Raw genomic sequence first — 17,960 nt, forward strand, 5'->3', positions numbered from 1 at the left:
TTCATTTCAAAATACAAATTTCAGATTAGCTGTCGCAACAAACTTGCGATCGGCTTGCAACTAATCATAGAACCGGATTTATACGTACATTAACGTTATATAAGAATATATATTTAAGTATTATATATATACATATATATGTGTGTGTGTGTGTGTGTGTGTAAAATATTCAAGTATTTCAATTTGAATGCTTTATTCCGTATATGCACATTTTTATCAATGTGATTTTGTTTAAAAGAAACTTGTTAATAATATATGCATCCTATATATGGATGCGTTAGTTGAATTATCTGAAAATTAAGAAAATTTTTCTCACGCCTAATCACCACGTCTTTTGATGATAAAGTGATGTCACAATAATTTCATTAATGGTAACACATTCTTGACTCATCTAAATACACGGATTTATTTTATTTCTTCTATATTTGAAATTTTTATCGCAACTTTTCATGGATCTTCCGAAAAATTAAACGATGTTGACTAGATCTGTATCCAATTGATAAAATGATATCAGTGTACACGCGGAATATATACCATGACCTTTGCTTGTTGTATGTTGAACAGTAACCTTTAAAGAGTGGAATGTTTATCACTCTTATAGATACATTGAACAGGAACGTTTCAACAAATTGTTAATGAATAAATAATAAAAACGGATATTTTTTAAATGTGAATATAAAACGAGCAAAACAAAATGAAAATAATTATGAATATTGCGAACGATAAACATTATTAATATTATAATTTAACAATATTATATTGTTACTCTCACGATAGCTATGGAGCAATTTAAGCCTACGGATGCAACGACAAATCCCTCGTTGATTCTCGCTGCTGCTAATCAAAAGAAATACGCTCATTTAATCGAGAAAGCCGCGGCATATGGCAAAAAATCTGGATCGTAAGTATACATATTTATTATGTTATGATTAACTTATCGTTAAGCTATCAGCCTTCGTGCAATGTTATTAAAGCATATTTAAATAGGCTTAATATATTGATAATCGTGCATGATACTTTAAGATAGGATACTCGCGAATTGAAAACAGTCAGAATGAAATTTTTCTTGAAATTTTTTGAAATTATACATTGTATTAGAAAACGTTAATACGCTTGTGTAATTACAATGAGATTGATCATTTCAATACTCTGAGATATCAGTAATTAAAAACATGCACTTTTTATATGTGTCACCTATACAAAGTTTATGAAAACGTCGCGTTTATTTTTAAATAAAGGACTTAAATAACTAGCAGTGATATGTTGATATGTTAAAAAACAAGCATGCGATGGAGAAACATGAAACGGAAATTGCGAAAAAATATGAATTTTTACCGCTTAATTTGGAAAATAGAGCCGTGAAAAGAACACAGTTTTTGAATATTTGTCAATCCGTCATGTAAATCGAAGGAAGATTGTAACAAGTTAATGCGTTAATTTATGTACATTTTTTCCGCGTGTGCCATAAACTGCCGTAATCAAATATTTTTCTCACTGGCGGAAGTGAGGGTATCGCTACCGAGCACGCGGGATCTAATTTTTGAATGTTAACGTGGAGATTTTCTTTTCCAGTACTTTGACTGAGCAAGTTGAAGCAGCCCTTGATATCACGTGTGTTTTGTTTGGTAAAGAGATTTTAAATATAATTCCTGGAAGAGTTTCCACAGAAGTAGACGCCAGATTGTCCTTCAATAAGGAAGCCAGTATCGAAAAAGCGAAAAGATTAATCGCTCTGTATGAAGGACTTGGAGTGAGCAAAGAACGCATCTTGATTAAGCTTGCATCGACTTGGGAAGGCATCCAAGCGGCAAAGTAGATAAGACACCAAATTAAAAAAAAATTATCTTATATTCAATTAATGAACATCCTGTTAATAATGGGTAACTTTTTTTTAGAGAATTGGAGGAAAAGTATGGAATCCATTGCAATCTGACATTGTTGTTCTCTTTTACCCAAGCCGTTGCTTGCGCAGAGGCTGGAGTTACTCTTATTTCGCCGTTTGTTGGTCGAATCTTGGACTGGTAAGTGTTCTAATCTCATTTGTTTATACATTTGTACAAGAATAAAGAAATAAAATTGTTTAGGTACGTGGCAAATACAGATAAAAAATCTTATGAAGCAAAAGAGGATCCAGGCGTTGTTTCTGTAACACAAATTTACAATTATTATAAGAAGTTCGGTTATAAAACAGTCGTAATGGGTGCCTCATTCAGGAACGTTGGTAAATATTTTGACCCATATTTACGTAATTATAAAATATTTAAATATAGATTATAAAGTATAATGAGATATAGTATATATATATATGTATATATACATATATTTGTATATCATATTTACTATTTTAACTTAAATATTCTGACAATTAGGTGAAATTAAAGAACTCGCCGGCTGTGATTTTCTTACTATAAATCCTAATTTATTGGACGAATTGGAAAAGAGCAACGAGGCCGTACACAAAGTTTTGAGTGTGGAATCAGCGAAGAAGTGCGATCTTCAAAAGATTAGCTTAGATGAGGCTGAGTTTAGATGGCTTTTAAATGAAGATCAAATGTCGACCGATAAGTTGTGCGAAGGCATTCGTAAATTTACCGTTGATGTGCGCAAGCTTGAGAAATTATTACAAGAAAAAATTCTGTCCATTAAATCTATGGAATAAATAAGATGATAGCAGACCTTGATGATGTATTTACATATGTAAAGTGACATAATAATTTACAAGGAAATAATATCGAATATACAGACATTCCTGTTATTCACATATTTGTAAAATATATAATTATTTTTTAATAATTAACTTATGTATAAAAAATGTAAAAAAAGAATGGATTCGAAGGAACAAAAATGATATATTTTTAGAAGTGCAAGATTTGTATTGTAGAATGCAAATATAAATGTAAAATAAATATAAAAGATAACGTTTTTTGACGCTGAACACAATCACATTGACTCTAGATCCTGGATTGCTGTGTTTTTATTGGAGTGCTGGATTTTATTGTTCAACGCAGAAATTGAAACTTTTGCGTTGTATTGATGTTGAGCAAAGTGTGCACCTATTGGCTCGGGATCCGGTAGACAATCTGATTTGTATGGATCACCGTTGCATCTATCAAAATCAAATCTATTACTGAGCGTTATAAAATCCTCCGCTGACAACGTATAGAATTTATATTCGTAACATTTTAAATTTACTTATATGCGTAATAATTTATTTCCGACAATTTTCGTAATACTTAGGAAGGTCTAATTTAAGACCGAAATGTCTATTTTATTGTAATATTTCAAATATAAATATTTAAGCCATCCATATCTGGCGTTCGTGGTGTATGCCTTCTTAATTGTATTGTTATAAAAGAAAAATGGGAAAAAAACATCAATTATTCCATCCAAATTCAATTATATATACAGGGTGTCCCGGCCTTTTTTGCCAATCACTTTTGTGTAGATAGTGCGGACTAAACTGAGTCGAAAAATTGCAAAATTGGTCTTGAATAATTTTTTACTCAAATACTATCAACTTTTCAGAAAAACTGCAAGAGACAAAATTATTTAGTAATAATTAAATCTTTGTACTGTTTTTCAAAAATATTGAACTTATTGAAAAAAAAACTTTTTATCAAATTACGCACTGTTAAAATGTACATAATTTTAAGAAATATAACGTGACATTTGTTACGATACAAAACTGTAAAGACAAAATTTTTTTGAAAAGCGGTCAAAAGCATGCTAAAGTATAAGTTTTAAGCTTTAAAATGCTTTTTTATTTTTTCGTCTGCGATGATTTTTTTACCGAATTACGATGACCTGAATATTATGCCGGTGATATAGAATACAAGAATTACGAATCACTACTTGTATTTAAATATCGCGCTATTATTTACGACCAAAATTTGATTGGCTAACTGGTTGCTCTGAATCGCCGTCATGCGCATTGTTTCATCTGTTTTCTTCCACCATGGTTTCACATGGTTCATTCTTTGCTGTCAACAGTGTTGATTCTTATTAATTTGTTTTTCATCAACTGAAATTGTTGTCCAAGATACTTGTATTAAATATTATTATAAAGCTATCAGGTAAATAATTTTATTTCATTTTTTAAATCCAGTTCTCTTTCTATAATTTTACAATTAAGGTAATATGATTCTCATTTAACCTTAAAAATTAATGTAACATGTGTTCTTTTACCAATGTAGGTTAACTTTAATCTTAGCTTAATTTAGTCTTTATCCTTTTCCAATTCTTAGAACTAGAAAAAGATAAGTTAAACCAAGATTAAAATTAATCTATATTGGTATAAACGGGCATTAGCCTATATTCTTTTCAACTGAATTTTTTGCACGTTACATTTTTCTTTTTTTTCTTTATATAAGAGAAGAGAAAAGATGAACAATGCAACAAGTTCAGTTAAAAAGAAGAGATTTTTGCGTCATGCAACTTGGAAGGACAGATTAAATGCACGTTAAGTTCATCATCCGGTGACAACTAGCAAAGAAAGTAATCTTTATGAAAGCATTATTTTTTCATCTTTGTGGTTTTTACATCAGTTTGCCAATTTATTAAAACGTATTTACGACAAATTATGTATATTACAAAGAAGCAACATAATATACACATATTAAATTTTATACAAATTATATATATACACACACACACACACATATATATATATATATATATGTATGTTAAATTTGTTCCTTTTAGCTGTGGCCTGATAAGCACACAATATTATTAGAATGTTACATGATTATTATTAACAATTAAAATAATATAATATTCAAAGAATATCAGTTAATATTTTTAATGTTATGGATGTATTCATATATCCATTTTTCATATATATCTATATTCCATATTTATAGTCAGGCCTTATCTAAAGCTTTCTAAATTCATCTTTAGATGCTTAGTAGCCAATAAAGTAATTCATAGATTATCTGAAGATAAATTTAAGGAAGCATTGGATATGAGGCGTAACTGTGAATACAGGCCTTAATATTCTTGATATTATTCCTTTTATTATCCATGGAATATTATTAAAATAATTATTAATATTAATTATTAGATAGTATCTCGTAACGTAAATTTACAAGAATCTGTTTCTTCGCTTTTGTTCCATCAATTGACGAAATCGCAATGTGAAAAATTTCAGATTTCCGACTAACTCTTTTATAGTATTATTATAAGAACGAAATATTTTTTAGTTGATTATCGTTTATCTGTTTTTGTCTTACTAATTGTGAGATATCAATTTCGCATGTGATAAGCTAAAAAATATGCTTTCTGTTTAGAGGTGTAACTTGACGAAGTTACAAACCTCGGTGAAGTCTGGTGGGGAAACTAAAAATAGATGTAACAAGCTAGGGTTAAAAGAATGACAAATATTCAAATGAATAACAGTCAATTTAGATGTATCATTGTTTTTATTTCTAAGAAATTGATTGAAAAGTTCTATCATTTGTGTGTAAAATCTTGCCTCATCTTATTAAAAGAGATATACGCTCCTATCATTAGCATTAGTATTTTATGTACTTTACAGTCAAAGATAACTGTGTGCGGGGGAGGGGGGAGGGGAAGAGAAGAAGGTAGAAAGAGATAGAGACACACGTGCATACATACACATGACTTATAAATTAAACCGAGCAATCTTCACGCGATACACCTTAGATAATACTAATGCTGGCGGTATTGTAATATTTTCAAGTCTCATAACTCGAAAAATACTAGTTAAAAGGGGCATTATTATAGTGTGTGTTGAAAAGCTCTTGACATCAGTTATTAGACTTTGAAATAAAAATAGGGTGTTTCATTAAAAAAAAAACCAATTTAACTTTGACTTGATGGTGCCATTTAAGGTCAAACCGATAAAATCAGTACATAGATTATTTTAAACCCTACAATTTTTGTATGACCTTACATTTTTCTCAGAAATGCTCACTTTAGAAACGCTTACTTTAGAAATACTTTAGATTCTTTAGAAAACAAAAGAGTGCAAAATCGATGAGTCATTACGTTGACCAGATCAATGTTTAGCTGCAATATGAACTGTCCAATGGCCAACAAGATGCAATGCGTGCATTGCTATAATAGGCCAACATTTTGAACAATATTTGTGTTAAGCAAGCGATAACGTGAATAAATAAGTGTGAATGAATAAGTAATAAATAAAATACAAAAATGAATCTACGTTTTGTCTTTTTTTGCGATTTTCTCCAAAACGAAGCAAAAACAAGCATATTTCTAAAGGACTTTTTTCTTAGTTTATCGATTCCCTACATACACCCGAAGTTTAGCCATTTAAATTCAGGATCACCCTGTTGTGTATAGATACTGTATTACTATTTCTATATATTTAACACATTATTAAATTAAAAATTGAGATCTTTATGAGATTTTACTACGGTTAGTTGTTTGTATTGTTCTGCAGTGTATGATCCTGTATATGGCAATTGGCAGATTCTTCAGTGTTGTACGGCAGTCTTGCTGCTTGAAAACCCAGTACAGCTTTTATACAACTACTATGACTTCCTTGCTGGTTCCTCCAGCGTCTGTCCGTGGGATGATGTGCTTGGATCGTGATGCATTTACAAGAGTTGTGACTGTATCTACATTAAAGTTACGTGATATTTCTGTCTCAAAAAATATACGTGTATTAAAGAAATATTTGTTAAAGATGTGTAATTTTAAATCAGTTGAAAAGATAAATGATGGAGCTATTATTTATCTAAATCCTGATATTGTCATGAAATTTGAAGATATTACTGAGAATGATAGAAAATTACTAGTAGATCAGTATGAATATTTTAGTACAATGGACATTACACTAAAGTATGATAATTGGCGTCGTGATGTGATATTAAAATCAATTCTCCCAGAAGATATTGAAGTTCCTACAGCATACAGTTTAGTAGGACATATTGTACAGTTGAATTTACGTGATGTACATTTGCCATACAAATCTATTATTGGTCAAATATTTCTCGATAAGACTGCGAATGCACGAACAGTAGTAAATAAAATAGATACAATTAATACATCATTTCGATATTTTGCTATGGAAATCCTAGCAGGTGAAAGAAACACAATAACATCTGCAAAAGAACATGGTTGTACATATCAGTTTGACTTTGCACAAGTGTACTGGAATCCACGTCTATCTACTGAACATACACGAATTATAACATTTATGACGCAAGGTGATATTCTATATGATGTATTTGCAGGAGTAGGACCCTTTGCAATTCCTGCCGCACGTAAAAAAGTCCAAGTATTTGCTAATGACTTAAATCCTGAATCTTACAAATGGCTTCAAAAAAACGCTCTTGTTAACAAGGTAAAAGATAATTTTAAAGCTTTTAACATGGATGGTAGAAATTTTTTGAAAGAAGTAGTTAAAGATAATATTTTGTCGAGACGGGCTCAAGATTTACCTGGTTCTGAACATATAATAATGAATTTACCTGCATCAGCTATTGAATTTTTGGACATACTTCCTGATTGGTTTACACAAGAAGAATTTAAAAATGTATGTCTTAAGCCACCTATATTTCATGTATACTGTTTTGTGAAAGCAGATAAAGGAGATGATGTTTGCATGCTTGGAAGGTTATTGGTTGAGGAAAAACTTGGTTATACATTGTCTACTGAATCTATTGTTAGTATACATAATATTAGGGATGTTTCACCAAATAAACAAATGATTCGGGTATCATTTTTACTAAAAACACTTAAAGGCGAGGAGCCAGCAACGAAGAAGTTTAAGATTAGTTAGATAATTTAAAATTAGTGTGATTAATTATCTATAATTGTTTTTAAATAATGATATAACGAAAAGATGGGGAACACAAGATTAAAAAAAACAAAAATGTTTTCAAAGTCGCAACAGTTCGTAATATTAAGTTAAAAGTTAAAGCACTAAAAGTGATTACTAATCTGAAGAAAGTAAGTGATGAGTATTTACAAATTTTAAATTATACATGAGATTATATATGACTATATATATATATATGAGATAATTATCATGAAATTATATTTTATATATTGTTGGTCATATTTGTCAAACGATTTCCCGTCTTTAATTTATTGAACAATCTGAAATTATCAAGCGTAAAATAAAAATAGGTACTCAATACTTATTATGTTTCTTATTTAATTTAATTTTATAAAACACTTAAAAATTTATATATCCTCAAGAGATCCGAATAAATACAATAATAAGCATCAATAAAAAATAGTTTTGATTATATATAGTTGTTTTTGTGCTTTAAAATTATTTTGAGAAGAAAAATAAAATATTAAATAAAAATAATACACTCTATATTGATTAGCTATTAAGGAAATTAGAAAATTCGCAAGCATCTAACTCCAAAACTTGGTACAAAATAAATTTATTAGAAATCGATCAAAACAAATAAAGAAATTTTTATACCTAAGATAATGTTAGCACAAACGGATGTAACGACCTCAATGATGGAGCGAATACAACTTGATATTAAGAAAAAAGAAAATAGATAAATTTAATGTATCTATTACAAATTATACTGTATGCATTTTTAATTTCAAATGTTAATTCCTTGTTAATATAATATTACACATACATTCTTTATTATAATTTTTATAATAAATATTACAAAAAATATATATATAGTTTTTATTATTTAGCTTTCTTACCTTTTTCTAGATTATCCAATATATCCAATATTTACGTGCTGTTTTATTGAAGTTTTATAAAGTATTAGATATAAATAAAGTATAAATATCATAAGTATACATATATTATAATTATACGTCATGTATAATAAAAAAATAATAGTAAATTGCATTTTATTTATTGTATAGAAAAAACTAGTTATTTTTTATTATATTTCTTTTCATTTTAGAACGATATGTCGCAACAAATACGTCATTTCTGTACAGCAAGTTTGATAGTCGTAGGAGATGAAATTTTACGTGGACAAATAATTGATACCAATACATCGTATATGGCAAAAAATTTAACTGCTGCTGGAATAAAACTACAGAAAGTTATAATGGTCTCTGATATCGTACGTATTATTTATGATTCCTGAACATACGCGCGAATTTAATATAATGCTATTAATAAGTAATGTACAGAATAATGATTAATTAAAATTCATGTAAATTTACGTCAAAAATGGTGTCATTTAAATCTTTTATTAGGTGGATGATATTGCTAAAGAAATACGCAATGCATCAAAGCAGTATTCTGTTGTATTTACATCTGGTGGTGTTGGACCTACTCATGATGATGTAACTTATGAGGCTGTGGCAAAGGCTTTTGAATTAAAGCTTGAATTAAATCAGGAATTATTTGATATATACACTCGAATGATTCCTGATCAGGCCGAAATAAAACGACTTGCTATTGTTCCCAATGCTTGCAAGATTATCATCATTGATTCAGGTACACATATTTTCTTTCAAAACTTACATTATAATTTCTTCGCTCTGAGCGCACATATGTTGTCATGGTCATGACAACCTAAGTCATTTTTCCTTAATAATTAGATGTCAGTTTCTCATATTAGTTTTAGAGATATTCAGAGTTAAAGTGTAATTTTAGTAGTAAATTTTCATCTTGGAAAATAAACTCCGATGACTTCAACCTCGATGTTGTCAAAGTCATGATCCTGAAGTCATGATCTCCAGAGGGTTTTAGTTAGCAGTCATTCTTTATTAATCCTCGCTCACCAGATTTTTTTTTGCTCGTGCGGATGCCAATCGTGAGACACTAACGGATATTTTGGTATGCAATTACGAAGTAAATATTATTAATTTGTCAAGAGTTGTTTTCTCTGATTTTTGAATAATATGGAACGTGCCATCAAAAGTTGAATTTTATTAATTATACAGTATAAAATAATTCTTTAAAGAAAACATGTTCTCACGATTTAATGAAATGCTTTATAAAAATGTTTTATAAAAATATTTATATCTTAATTTATATTTTTTATTTTGCATTTTATTCCTATAGACTGTAAAACTTCCATAATAATGTTTCAAAGAGGAAATAATGGTAAACATAAAGGAAGGTAGCCTCGATGATTTTGACTTTAACGTATGTTGTAATGACCTTAAGTAAATTCCAACAGGTTTTAGCCGTCTCTCGTTATTCGTTAAGGTTTAAGAGGATCCTAAAGTTATCTCACTTTATCATCAATTTCATTCGGCGATAATTCTTTGAATTGGATTTACGGATTGCAAAATTGTTTCTATAAAATTAAAGTACGCGCAAATAAAAAACATTTGGAATATTGGATTTCACAAAAAAATCGAAAAAAAAACAAAATTTTTAAATTCATTACTTTTGGTTTGTACAGTTGTCACTTGAGATTAATATTGGCTTGATATAAAAGTTTTATAATTCATGAATGAAAACGAAAAAATTTATAATGCATGATGAAAAATTCATATCCATTTTTTTCATCTCAATATGTAATATTAACATATGATATTATATTATATTTTCAGAGGCTTTTCCAATAATAAATATAAAAAATGTTTACGTGCTACCTGGTTCCCCAAAGTACTTTAAGCCTGCTGCAGACACAATAATTTCTCGTTTGAAGGGATGCACGCCATTTCACTTTGAATATATAGATATTGCATTGAATGAACTATCAATAGTAAACGTTTTAGATAAACAAGCAAAACGATGGGATGGTAAAATAAAAATTGGTAGTTATCCTCAATATGAATTGCAAATACCTTTTACGAGAATCACTTTAGAAGGACCTGAAGAAACAATTGCAAAAGCAAAAGAAGAACTTTTGTACCATTTGCCAATACAAAAAATTATAAATTTGAAACATAAATTCAGCAATTTTCAAATGAATATTGTACTGGAAAATAGTAAAAGTGAAAAGCATATTAAATGTGCATTAGACGTATTGAATGACTGTTATGAAAGGTGCGTATATAATATGTTACACGTTATTGCATTAGCATATTAAATAAGCAAAGAAGCGTGATCGTGGCTGAATCTTGCTAATGTATCTAATTTATATGTGCATTTTTAATCTTTAGTTAGCGCACGTATTTTTACATCCATAGTTACTGAACAGGAGTATCCCCTCATCAATTGTCTCTAATTTTTAAAATTTTTAAATGCACATTGATTAATATAAATGTTTAAAATCTTTATTTTGAAGGATTTAAAGAAGAGCCTCATATAAATTGCCGCTATTAATAATCTGTTTTACGTATCTATTCTTTATAGATATAATCAAAATGAAATTTTCATTAATTTCAATGGTGGTAAGGATTGCACAGTAGTTTTGCATTTAGCTGCTACCGTCGCTAAATTGCGTAATATTTCATCTTTACTGTGCTTATATGTAACAGACGATTCTTTTCCGGAGGTAAGAGTCCTAACTATAAATAGATAATAAAAGATATAACGAGAATTTTTTTTTTCACACAAGAACACGCACTATGCGCTATCTCTGTTACTGAATTGAGCCCTGAACTGATTCTGGATCAGACCGATTGAATTCGATTTATTAAAAAATTTGTACTAAATGAATCGATCGGTTGGAAATCGATTCAAAGAATATTTTTTTGGTATGATAGTATAAATTCAACAAAAACAATTAAACAATTGAAACATCATTCTAATTTTCCTCCAAGTCGAATAATTTTAATTTGAAGATCTAGATACACACTCACATACAAAATAACATCCGTAGTTATTAACTACTGACGTAAAACGTACATAAACGAAATTAAATTCTGTTTCATAACAATTGGTGTTACATCATCAAAATCGGATTTAACTAGCATTTATACAATTTATCCAGTAATTAGTTAATAATTACAAATAATAATAAAACTCAATTAATGGTGAACGTAATCCGCTGCACACTGTTATGCCATTAAATAATTACAACTGCTAACTAGGCAGAGTTGCCGTCTGCATTCGGAAATTTTAATGCAACTTTAACTCCGCGTGCATCAAAAAATATCATTCTTGTTTAATATTCAGTGAGTCATTAGGAATAAAATGATGTATTCTGAAATCCTGAACGTATACCTGCAGTAGCCAAAATTTGACTAAATTGCTATGTTGAGAAAACAAAACACAAATGTGTGATACAACGTGTTAAAAACATGCGTGAACATCGTGAACTATTCATTTTTAGTTACTAGTTACTATAATACGTTTCGAAACGCAGAATGTATCTCGACAGTTGTTTTCTGAAAATAAAGATAAACACAATTTTTTTTAAGAAATCGCGATTTCTTATTAAATGAATTGATCTACTTTAAATCAGTCCTTGGTGAACGGATTTAAAAAGCGATTTTTTGGGTAAAAAAATCAATCTTTATGATGGCAAACTTCCTGTCCCTACTCGGTGCCTGCACTGGCGAGACAATTGAGCATCCAAAGAACGAGAAGGGAAATTTAAAGCTAGATCTAGCATATCTTCGTGAAAGCTTAAATAAGTTGGCACAGTTTAGAATGGGGATTAACTAGAAAAGGAAATATATTTTGTGTATAGCCTGGATTGGAATCAAACAAATATTTATTTGTCTCTGTAATTTGCTGCGAATATGAGAAATATAAAAAAAAAACATAAAAATAACAAAAAGGATATGACTTTTATCCTGACAAGGATCTCCGCAATCGCAAGCTGGGGAAAAGACAATATTCTTCCTATAAAGACTAATTCAAGTTGTAGTGATTACTTCTTATTCTGTTTACCCTCACTATCGTTCTATTAAGGGATAAACCGTTCAATCAAGATTTGATCATGAAAAAGAAGGACTCGTAGAGTGCACCCGTTTCTCCGACGACCGATTCATAAATATATTTTTTGTATATCAGAATAAAAATATATATAAAAGAATCTTTTGTTTTTATACTAATAAATATAATTAAGTCTCTTGCTTTTACCAAAATGAAAAATATAACAGACAGATTGATTTTTTCATCTATGCTATTAAGTACTTTTTCAATTGTTTTTTAATTTTTAAAATAGTAGTTATACTATTTACTCTATAAATCTTGAATCTTTTTTCAAATAGAATACATATTTGTTGATATTCTGTACATGTAGGTAGAAGCATTTGTGGAGTCAGCTGTTCGATATTATGGTTTGGAGATAATACGGATGCAACGACCGATCAAATCCGCATTATCTGCATTACTGGAAGAAAAAAATTATTTGAAAGCAGCTATTATGGGTACGAGAAAAGGTGATCCAGGCTCCGAAAATTTACAAGCATTTACACCCACTGATCCGAACTGGCCACAATTGATACGTGTAAATCCTATCTTATGTTGGTCCTACAGTCAAGTATGGACATTTTTATTAAAGCACAATATTCCTTATTGCTCGCTTTACGATCAAGGATACACGAGTATTGGTAATAGAAATACTACGATACGAAATCCGTTATTAAAGGATCCTAATAATCCTTCGTTTTATTTACCAGCCTATACTTTGACCGATAAATCTGCCGAGAGAGAAGGCAGAGAATGTGAAAAGAAATAATATTTGATTTCTTTAGAATTTAATATAATTCATGATCACACACACACATAAATGATTAATATTGTGTATGCTAATTGGTATTATTAATACACATTATTGTTAACATTAATTATTTCCCTATTCTTTATTTTTATAACTGTATTAATTGTTTTTAATACAAATAGCATCTTGTTATGTATATTAATACGAAACTTGTTAATATATTAGTATATAAATTTAATTATGTGCACATAAATTATTTAAATACTTTATATTTAATAGCAGTTTTGCAAAATAAATTAATTTTTATAAAGACTATTACGTATTCTTTTACTTGAAGAATTCGACCTCAAAAACTATTCGATCACAATCAACGTACTAATATGGATTCTTCTACTGATAAATATATAGTTTGATAGTTAACTGACGTAACATAGTAGCATACATACAGTGCCTATCAGCAAATTGAGGATTATCTTCGACTAATCTTCTTCGGAAGCCATTTAAGCTTGGATTTGAATGGATTTAGATTCCACAAATTTGAGTTACTGCGATGCATATAAAGATTCAACGTTATAGAGAAGTGAAGTGGAGTCTGAAATTAATAAATCGACATGGTGAACGAAAGTATTCATTGGGAGGCAAGAATTCTATCAGCGGAACCAATACGATTGTTAGGATGGAACGTCCCTGCTGAGGAATTGATTCATATACCAGAACATTGGCTGATCTATCCTGAACCCAATCCTTCTCTTCACTATTTACTGGCCATTGTATACATAATTTTCACCTTTGTATCGCTATTCGGAAATGGACTCGTTATCTGGATATTTTGCTCGTAAGTTACACATACAGCAGTTGAACATTGACAATAAATATTGCTTAACTTACATAATGCTGTGCAATACAAATTTTAATTTTTAATCATTATTTTTTTGGAATTAATAAAATTTAGCTTTTTATTTATTAAATTATGAGTTCTTTAGTAGATATATGTTTACGTATATTAATTCTTACGTCATAATTTAAGTATGCCAAAATTTAGCATGCTATTATATGTACTAAGTGTTGTTTATATTTCATATCAAAATCTTTTTTTCTCTGTAGAGCCAAATCGCTAAGAACATCTTCAAATTTGTTTGTGGTGAATTTGGCATTTTGCGATTTCTTCATGATGCTCAAAGCGCCGATATTTATATATAATTCCTTTAATACCGGATTTGCTACTGGTCATTTAGGATGTCAAATCTTTGCCTTTATGGGTTCGCTTAGTGGAATTGGAGCTGGTATGACAAATGCTGCTATAGCGTATGACAGATACAGGTATAAATATCAAGTAAATGTATAAAGTTTATTAATATATATGTGACAACTACGAAGTTTCACGTAATTGAAAAGTATAAATTCCAAGATTGCATTCTAAATTATTTAAACAGTACAAAATTTTAAATAAGATCTTAAGTTATTTGGATTATGTTTGAGCATAAAGAGATTTGAAAGTTATTAATATTCATTTATTAGTAATGATTTAAGACCTTTGTTCGAGACATCGAGAACGTACTTCAATTCCAACCAATTTAATCGGGGCTATATTTCCAAAATATCTATGCGGGATTCTTTTTTCGTATGTTTGCATATCCTCCGTTTTAAAACAAAACATTTAATAATTATATTTTGATTATTGTTTAAAGCAATAAAGTTAATGAACTTGGACCATTTATCGTCCATTTCTATAGTTCTGTAATTTAAGAAGTCTATATTTTTTAAACGAAGCGTTTGCAAAGAAAGTTTCCAGATGAAAATTGTGTTTATTTTTAGATTATAAATTCATATTTTAAATTTGAGAGACGGTTTAACCTGGGAATATCTTATATAACTTACTAATATAATTGACTTGCTGATATAATTACATGTATACGTTACAATGTTATAAAATTAGTGTTATAGCTCGACCACTTGATGGGAAACTATCTCGCGGTCAAGTGATGCTCTTTATTGTACTTATCTGGGCGTACACAATTCCATGGGCCTTGATGCCAATAATGCATGTCTGGGGTCGGTTTGTGCCTGAAGGTTTTTTGACAAGCTGCACTTTCGATTATTTGACAGATACTCCAGAAATACAATATTTTGTGGCCACAATATTTACCTTTTCTTATTGTATACCAATGTTACTTATCATATATTATTATAGTCAAATTGTCAGCCACGTTATTGATCACGAGAAAGCTCTTCGTGAACAAGCAAAGAAGATGAATGTCGAAAGTTTGAGAAGCAATGTTGGTGCAAATACTCAAACTATGGAAATACGTATAGCTAAGGTATTCTTCATATATACAAATTTTCCCTCCTTTTATTACACATAGTACAAATACAATACAGAAATAAATTTACATACATGCAAATTACACACATAATATAATTATTTAAGAATTGTTCTCATTCTGCATATAAAAATACTAATAAGAGTACGTAAAAATACAGTTATCAAAAAATCAAATTTTTACGATATAAATAAATTGAAATACCTTATCAAATCTTGTTAGTGTTTTGAAAAGCTCTCGAGATGAGCTATAAGAATATGTAATGAAAAATGGGAGTTTCAATTTAAAAAAATGTATTTGATCTTGGCTTGACTTTGACGATGCCACCCAAGATCAAACTGATAAAACCAGTAAATACATATTTTTAAACCCTATAACTTTTGTTTAATCTTACAATTAATCAAGATCGAAACAAAAATATTCCGACAGCACGACTTCTTCCGTTATAGATATACTCTCTATTTTGCTCAAACGATAGCTCAAAGTTATTATTTCATAAAATTGAGTTTTTTCTCTGCATTTCACCATTTCCTGTATCTGTTATGTAAACATTAAAATGAGAAAATGAATAAGTGATACAAGAGCAATCAACACATCGACTTATCAATTTATTGTTACATATATATATATATTCATCATATACATTAAATCACATATGTTTAAAGAACTTATGACATGCGTCATCTTTTTTATAGGCCGCAATAACAGTATGCTTCCTCTTTGTTCTCTCGTGGACTCCATACGGAGTTCTCGCGATGATCGGTGCTTTTGGAGATAAGACATTATTAACTCCTGGTATCACAATGATACCGGCGTGCACATGTAAATTTGTGGCCTGTTTGGATCCATATGTATATGCCATAAGTCACCCAAGATTCAGGTAGACAAAAGTGAAGAATTTTTATTCCCTTTTTATTTAAAATTACATACCATAAGATAATTATATTTGATCTATTACTGCAGCTTATGATTATAATGTCAGACGGTAAAAGATCCTCTTATATATCTTATGAGGAATTAATTTCTAGTGGAATTTGTTTAAACACCTCAAAATGGCCTATCACATCCTTATCCACCTACATATATGTCCTCTTACCCCCTCACCACTACTTTAAATACCTTATTACACCTTAGAATGTTTTGATTAGTGTACTCTTACACATTCATAAACATTACCACCTACCCTCACTGCACTTCACCACTAATCCTTACTCTACATCTATGAAATATGTTCCCTTTTATTGAGTATAACTAAAAGATATTTCAATTTTATATTATTTATTTTTATATTTTGATAACTTAGGGAATCAATATGTTTCAAACGAAGCGTTTGCAAGCAAACTTCCAGAGCAAAATTTTGTTTTGGGATTTTAAGATTTCAAGTTTGAGGATTTAATTCGGGAACTCCCCGTACAATATATAATAAATTTACATTTATTTAATTTCTTGTTTTGAATTTACAGTAGCTGCATTAATAGATCTACTTTTGTGTGGTAAATATTTGGTAAGAAAGACCGTCCTTCAATGACCTTGACTTTGATATATGTCGTCATATGACAAGGTCATGATTCTGAGTAACTTCCGGACTGTAATGGGTTTTAGCCGATGCTTGTTAGCCATTAAAAAATTATTCAAATTTTTGACAAAAAAATATTCATCAATAAAACGTAACTTTTAAATACGATTCTTTTCCGATGAAAAAATTTTCTACTCTAAAACTGTTTCTCTACTTTAAAGCATAAATTTTCTGCTTTAAAAACACAAATGCTCTAACCCTTCAAACTCGAGAGGCTACTTTGAGCCACCACCAAATTTTATATGGCAACTCAAGTGGCGAGTGAAATATATTTCAAGTCAAGGTCATTGGAAGGTGGTCCCTAATGTCCCTATTACTAAATATTTACCCAATTTTTTAATATTTGTTAAAATTAATTCAGAATAATCACTTCATGAATATTATTCTGCAACAGACTAGAACTGCAAAAACGATTACCATGGTTAGAATTGCAAGAAAAATCTATGGAGACGCAGAGTTCTACATCCGAAATAGCGAATGTGCCATCATCTTAAATCTTATTTGATTTTATCTTAAACAGTAACTATTTAATTATGAAAGATATGATTGATTGCTATAGTCATCATTAAG

At 29.5% G+C, this 17,960-nt stretch overlaps 3 protein-coding genes across 5 annotated transcripts in view; all 3 read left to right on the top strand.

Moving 5' to 3' along the window:
* Taldo (transaldolase) overlaps window positions 1-2,660 on the top strand; it is a 3,966-nt gene extending 1,306 nt beyond the window's left edge. Inside the window, exons 2-6 of the mRNA XM_018503665.1 lie at window positions 778-901; window positions 1,573-1,812; window positions 1,896-2,021; window positions 2,085-2,221; window positions 2,370-2,660. Of these exons, the coding sequence (XP_018359167.1) occupies window positions 778-901; window positions 1,573-1,812; window positions 1,896-2,021; window positions 2,085-2,221; window positions 2,370-2,659 (917 nt within the window). The 3' untranslated portion in view covers window position 2,660. The remainder of the gene's footprint in view (window positions 1-777; window positions 902-1,572; window positions 1,813-1,895; window positions 2,022-2,084; window positions 2,222-2,369) is intronic.
* A 1,302-nt stretch (window positions 2,661-3,962) lies between these two features.
* Window positions 3,963-13,555, top strand: LOC108758607 (FAD synthase). Of its 3 annotated transcripts, XM_018503629.1 has the most exons (8): window positions 3,963-4,073; window positions 6,422-6,896; window positions 7,218-7,327; window positions 8,874-9,038; window positions 9,175-9,418; window positions 10,486-10,924; window positions 11,234-11,375; window positions 13,074-13,555. In XM_018503629.1, the coding sequence occupies exons 2-8, from the start codon at window positions 6,425-6,427 to the stop codon at window positions 13,509-13,511; spliced, it is 2,010 nt and encodes a 669-aa protein (XP_018359131.1). In that variant the 5' UTR covers window positions 3,963-4,073; window positions 6,422-6,424; the 3' UTR covers window positions 13,512-13,555. The 3 variants fall into 3 exon arrangements, with proteins under 3 accessions (XP_018359131.1, XP_018359129.1, XP_018359130.1); XM_018503627.1 differs by having other exon boundaries at window positions 6,422-7,327; XM_018503628.1 differs by lacking the exon at window positions 3,963-4,073 and adding an exon at window positions 4,474-4,494 and having other exon boundaries at window positions 6,422-7,327.
* Window positions 13,556-13,848: 293 nt separating this feature from the next.
* Window positions 13,849-17,960, top strand: Uvop (ultraviolet-sensitive opsin). Its single transcript, XM_018503662.1, has 5 exons — window positions 13,849-14,328; window positions 14,598-14,813; window positions 15,430-15,811; window positions 16,510-16,694; window positions 17,785-17,960. The coding sequence occupies exons 1-5, from the start codon at window positions 14,105-14,107 to the stop codon at window positions 17,882-17,884; spliced, it is 1,107 nt and encodes a 368-aa protein (XP_018359164.1). The 5' UTR covers window positions 13,849-14,104; the 3' UTR covers window positions 17,885-17,960.

The sequence above is a fragment of the Trachymyrmex cornetzi genome, unplaced genomic scaffold, assembly GCF_001594075.2.
Source record: "Trachymyrmex cornetzi isolate Tcor2-1 unplaced genomic scaffold, Tcor1.1 scaffold16, whole genome shotgun sequence".
In the NCBI taxonomy this organism is placed as follows: domain Eukaryota; kingdom Metazoa; phylum Arthropoda; class Insecta; order Hymenoptera; family Formicidae; genus Trachymyrmex; species Trachymyrmex cornetzi.

Coding starts and splice junctions, on each gene's coding strand:
- LOC108758607 (XM_018503627.1), top strand. CDS start 6,425: ATGATCCTGTATATGGCAATTGGCAGATTCTTCAGTGTTGTACGGCAG. Junction 9,039..9,174: donor TTATAATGGTCTCTGATATC/GTACGTATTATT, acceptor ATCTTTTATTAG/GTGGATGATATTGCTAAAGA. Junction 9,419..10,485: donor GATTATCATCATTGATTCAG/GTACACATATTT, acceptor TTATATTTTCAG/AGGCTTTTCCAATAATAAAT.
- Uvop (XM_018503662.1), top strand. CDS start 14,105: ATGGTGAACGAAAGTATTCATTGGGAGGCAAGAATTCTATCAGCGGAA. Junction 14,814..15,429: donor ATAGCGTATGACAGATACAG/GTATAAATATCA, acceptor TTATAAAATTAG/TGTTATAGCTCGACCACTTG. Junction 16,695..17,784: donor ATAAGTCACCCAAGATTCAG/GTAGACAAAAGT, acceptor ATTCTGCAACAG/ACTAGAACTGCAAAAACGAT.